The sequence below is a fragment of the Belonocnema kinseyi genome, chromosome 2, assembly GCF_010883055.1.
Source record: "Belonocnema kinseyi isolate 2016_QV_RU_SX_M_011 chromosome 2, B_treatae_v1, whole genome shotgun sequence".
NCBI classification, from domain to species: Eukaryota; Metazoa; Arthropoda; class Insecta; order Hymenoptera; family Cynipidae; genus Belonocnema; species Belonocnema kinseyi.
Window position 1 is genome coordinate 1,620,539 of NC_046658.1, and position 5,318 is coordinate 1,625,856.

General features: G+C 35.2%; 1 protein-coding gene across 2 annotated transcripts in view; it reads left to right on the forward strand.

Annotated features, from left to right (window-relative positions):
• The first annotated feature begins 332 nt into the window (after positions 1-332).
• LOC117167909 (mitogen-activated protein kinase kinase kinase 10) overlaps positions 333-5,318 on the forward strand; it is a 189,614-nt gene continuing 184,628 nt past the window's right edge. For both annotated transcript variants that reach the window (XM_033353151.1, XM_033353152.1), the window contains exon 1: positions 333-1,374. In XM_033353151.1, coding sequence (XP_033209042.1) covers positions 1,187-1,374 — 188 coding nt within the window. In that variant the 5' untranslated portion in view covers positions 333-1,186. The remainder of the gene's footprint in view (positions 1,375-5,318) is intronic.

Consider the following 5,318-nt stretch of genomic DNA (forward strand, 5'->3'; position numbering starts at 1 on the left):
TGTTATTCAAAAACCTTTGTTAATGAAATAAAGATTCATCTTTTGAATTGAAAAAAATAAGCATTGCCATTGCAAAATTGGTATACGCAAATATACGCATTGGTATTTTTTTCCCAACCATATATCACAAATGACGTAGTTTTTTATATTAATGTATCATTTATAATAATGATCTATTTTAATTTCAGTAATGGTTAATTATACCCAATTTGAATCGCGCGCCAACAGCGACCAATGAGAGTTACTGCGCCGGACAAGCGCAGTAGCTCAACATGCCAGGTTGGGATCACTGGGTTGCTGTTTATCGCAGTTTATCGTAATGTCAAATGAACATGGGGTTCACGAGGTCATTGCTGTGAGAGCTGTTCTGTTTCGTGTCGCTAATTTAAAGATTGTGTATTCTACAGACAGAGCAGAACTTTGTGCTCTGTGTGGTGTGGATGGAGACGCGGTCCTGCTAGTTTCATATACGGCTCGGATTGCGACGCAGCCTCTATTACAGATGGACCTTGTGTTCAACCATTAACTCTGCTGTAGCAGCAGTGTAAACTGTAAACAGTGTACAGTGGACATACATACCTTGATGCGGTATTTTTCAGCAAAAGTTTTGGATACGTGCATATTTTTATCATACCAATTACAGAATCATTGTGACTCCGTGGACCAGGCTACAGTTAAATTTTACCCCTCGCGTACCCTGAGGATGGCATGCCGGCTCTTCACCAAGTGATTTTGCGTACGGGGTAAAAGTGACGGTGGCAACCAAAGCGTTAATTGCCTTATTTCAACGTCGCGCTTTTTCGTGCTTATACATATTTTCCAATATCTTATTCGATTTGTCGATTTCGTGATCTAGTGTTGATTTGACGTCTCTTGGAGAAATTGAAATAAAATGTATTTTTAAAGAGGAGATAGTTTGTTGGAGCTGTATTTGCTGTTTAGCAAGGTAATTTTTGAATGTCAAGGTGATCTGAGAATTCAAGTTTTGAGTTAGAGGGATACGTGATGACAAGTGACATGTCAGTAGTCTCGACAGGAACAATCGGTTTACCTTTAAGATTACGATTGTAATTCTTATGAATCTAGAAAGGAAGCAGTACAATAGGACATGTAAGGCCAGCAAAGGGATTGGCAAATTGAGTTGCCTTAATTACAAGAAAGAGGAGCAAGAAGAGACTTTGGCCATATGCCGCCAGCCGGGCTATCGGCAAGAGGCTTGTCTACCTTGATGGACCACGGACAACCGGACCCTCGTCATCGCAGCCAGCGATATTTGCTATACGCAGAGAATGGGTCCTCTCAGCCCCTTTGTCCGAACACGACCTTACTCTCCCCCAGGTCTCAACACATCAGCAAAGTTCTCAGTCATTCTAGGTGAATATTTGACAGATTATATCATTTTATTTTTAAGGTCAAAATTAATACGTATAAATTGAACGGATTTAAATTCTAGTGCTCTAAATATGAGTTTGAAAACCCTAAAATTTTGGTAATTGTAAAATTAAAATTAAAATTTTGCAATATTTTACTATTTTATCATAAAGTGAGGAATATCAAGTTATGAATACACTCAAAGTCTCATAATGAAGAACATTACACACTAAAGAGTTGCTAATCATTTCACTTCCTATAATCCCTACCTATAGAAATCTCAGAGTATATGCTAAAGATTCTCAAGGCTGTGAGAAGCTCTGAGAAATTCTCCTCAGGCACTTTAAAGGCATATTTAAAGGTCCAGATAGCTCGTTTAAATGTTTTGAAGACTTCAAAATGTCCTTTCCGAAATTGAAATAAAAATACGATCATAAATAACAAGCAATGAGGCTGAAATTAAAATAAGAATTCGATCATAAATAACAAGCAGAGAGGCTATCTCAATCGAGTAGCCGACACTTAAGGGTCCTTTGTTAAGCTTTCGGATTAAAATTTAGAAATAGATTTTTTTTAATTTCACAGTTAGCAACCTAAAACATAATAATTCGAAATCTACGTGTTGCGACGATTTCAGATATCTAACTTTTTGTTTTAAATGTTTAAAATTGAAATTAATGCAACGTTTCTCGTAAATGGAATGAAATACGACAAAAAAGATAACATTTTTTATTTTGGCAGGAAAAAATTTTATTTTGCAACAAACTATTAGAATCTTTAACTGAACGATAAATGGACCGATTTGATGAGGCAAAAATTAAAAATTATTGTTACTTCTGTTACTATGATGTCTCAGTTGGAAAAGGGTAAAAGTGTTGACAAAATTATTTTAGTGACCTGTCAAAGGGGCGTTTTTGGCCGTTTGGTGGTTTAAAAGCACCTAAACTGTAAGTTTAATATGATCATTCGGATATCGTGACATATCCATATTCAAGATATCGTCGTAACAAAAGTAACTATAATTTTAAACTTCTGTCTGGTCAAATCGCTTCATTTATCGTTCAATTAAAGATTCTAATAGATTTGTGCAGAAAAGTACTGTTATTCCAGGCAAAAAACAGATGACGCCCCTATTCTGCAATTGCACCATGCTTAAAATTGGAATTAATACAACGCTTCTTGTAAATGGAATGAAATACGCGAAAAAAGACAACATTTTTTAATTCTACTCGAAAATTGTATATGAGTATACAAGTTATAATTATAAACAAGTAAAATGAGAAAATTCATAAATTAAAAAAAAGTTTTAATAATCTGAAGAAAATTTTAAAAAGGAAGAGTCGGGTTAGCGACGGCCAACTACTGTAAATAACGCTGCCCACCCGGTATGTGATGAATACAAAAGGACCATTATATTACCCTCGCATCACTCTTAAAAGGACCTCTTAAAGGACTTTGAAAATAACACAACTCTCTTACTATCTCTGAGGGTAAATCTTTCAAATCGAACCTGCAGATAGTCCCAAACCGGCCAGGCTTTTTCGCCTGAGAATACTCTGAGATTTCTATCCGTAGTGATAATACACATTATCACTAATTTGCGATTTGTCTAGCAGATGGCAGTACTTTGGATACGAATCACTTCTTTGTTAAAGGGAGACTTGGAAAAGGTGTTCAAGTTGTGACAGATTACTTTTCTATGACCACTGACCAGTCTCTAGCAGCCCCATGCGTCGCCCCCACTTTTCTGTTCCCTTACGATCCGGAGGGGTAACTGTGATGAATCTTATCCAACAGGCAACGCTCTGATTATGTGGTCTGACTTTTGTATTGACATCCAGTGCAGCGATTTCGAAAGTGATGAAAAAATTATTAGTTTGTCAGAAATTTACAAAAAATATATTGAAAAATGTGTAGCCTAGTGAATCTTAATTTTTGTAAAAGTTTGTTGTCAAGACGTGCGGAAACCATGGATCGTAAATGTGTATCTTCAGGTTGCAAATCAGGTTATGGCAGCAACGTAGAAAAAATGCAGGTGTACTTCTTATCTCTCCAAAGCCTGTAATTGTATAGAGTTTAAAGGCTTAAAGTTTCTTTACTAAGCATTTCCAACTATAGTTTTGTATTCTAAATTATTATTACATTCATGTTGAACATAAGTCATATATTTTTTATTAATTCCCTACCGATAGAAATCTTTGAATGTTCACTGAAGATTCTCAGGCTCAGAGAAGCTTCAGAGAATATTCTCCGCAGGCACTCAGGTAGAAATATTTAAAGATCCAGGTAGCTCGTTTAAATGGTCTGAAGGATTTAAAATGTCTTTTTCGAAATTGAAATAAGAAGTCAATCATAAATAACAAACGGAGAGGCTATCTCAATAGAGTAGTCGATACTCACTAAGTTTCGATTATTTCAGGTATCGAACTTTTTTTAGATGTTTAGATTTGTAATGCCTATAAAGTATGTCGTAAATGCAATCAGATACGCCAAAACAGACAGCATTTTTAAATTCAACTTTAAAATAGTATATAAGTTATAATTATAAAATATGTATAATACGAAATTTCATAAATTAAAAAATTGTCTGAATAATTGGCAGCAAAATTTAAACAGGGAGACGGTTTGGTGACTGCCAAATGCTGTAAATAACTGCCCTCCCGCTACGTGATGAATACAATAGGGCCATTATATGACCGTCGCGTCACTGTTAAAAGGACCCAAATCCCTAAGACTATCTCTAAAGACGAAATCATTTAAATCGAGCCTTTAGATAGCCTGATACGGGCCAGGTTTTTTCGGCAGAGAAAATTCTGAGATTTTCTATCGGTATGGTTATTCTATTCTTCGACTATGTTGAACATTTTTGTCTTTTCTGTCTGGAATATCATTCATTTTATTTATTAGCTACAATTACAATTTTAACAAATCATTCTTTAAACTATGAAAAATAACACATATTTTTCTAATATTTTTTAGAATTATTAGTCATACTTACTCTTATTTTTTCTATTTGTAGACGGCATTAGGTTTTTAATTATTTTTGCATTTTTTCTTAATACGATTCAATGCAAAAGCCAGACCATCTAATCGGGGTGCCTCCTGTTGGATTAGTTGGAATGGAAGCTTCTAATGTGTCCCCTAAGGGCTTACATTTTTCTTGTACCTTCTTCCCTATTCCTTTACACACTCCGACACTTACTTAGTGGTGGGAGGGGAATCTACAGTTTAATTTGAGTTCCGAACTACCAAGAGCAACAGCTTTAAGTACTTAGAGAGAGAGAGAGAGAGAAAGAGAGAGGTTCTTCCAGAGTGCGAGGCGGGAATCGAACCCGCAAGCTGACGGAGTACCGACCGACGATTACAAAATTTGGAAACCTTCCAAATACGATCCCATCTCTTCTATGTCTTCCCCAAGAGAGAATCAGGCAGAATAACTGGTTTTGACATTAGCTACAAATTTGAAGGATAGTTTGCACATAACTTTATGATTCAACTTGCAGGAAGAGAAAAGAGTAGTTTTTGCAAAAGTGTCCTTCATTTTTCTTCATTAAAAGCGCCTAATTTTATCAAATTAAGAGCAGATACTTTAACGAAAAATTTGGTAAAATTTCTAAGTTGCAGAATCAAGTGGCACCCATGAAAGAAAAATGCATCGCTTTATATTTCTAATTTTTATCAAATCAGTCGATCATACTTTTGTTCTATATTGCTAAAGGAAATTTGCAATGTACGCGTTTTAAAATTAACAAATCACCAGGAAAGGAGATTTTTTGCTAAATGGTGTAGAAAAACGAAATGAGAAAATTTTATTCTCCTTTGCATTGTAAAGATACATTCCTCGCAGTGTGTGTTATATTTTTGCTGTGAAGTTTTTTAGATACCCTGTTAGGATAAATATTATTACATTCTCATCAGAGAAGGTATTAGATTTGTGTAAAATTTGA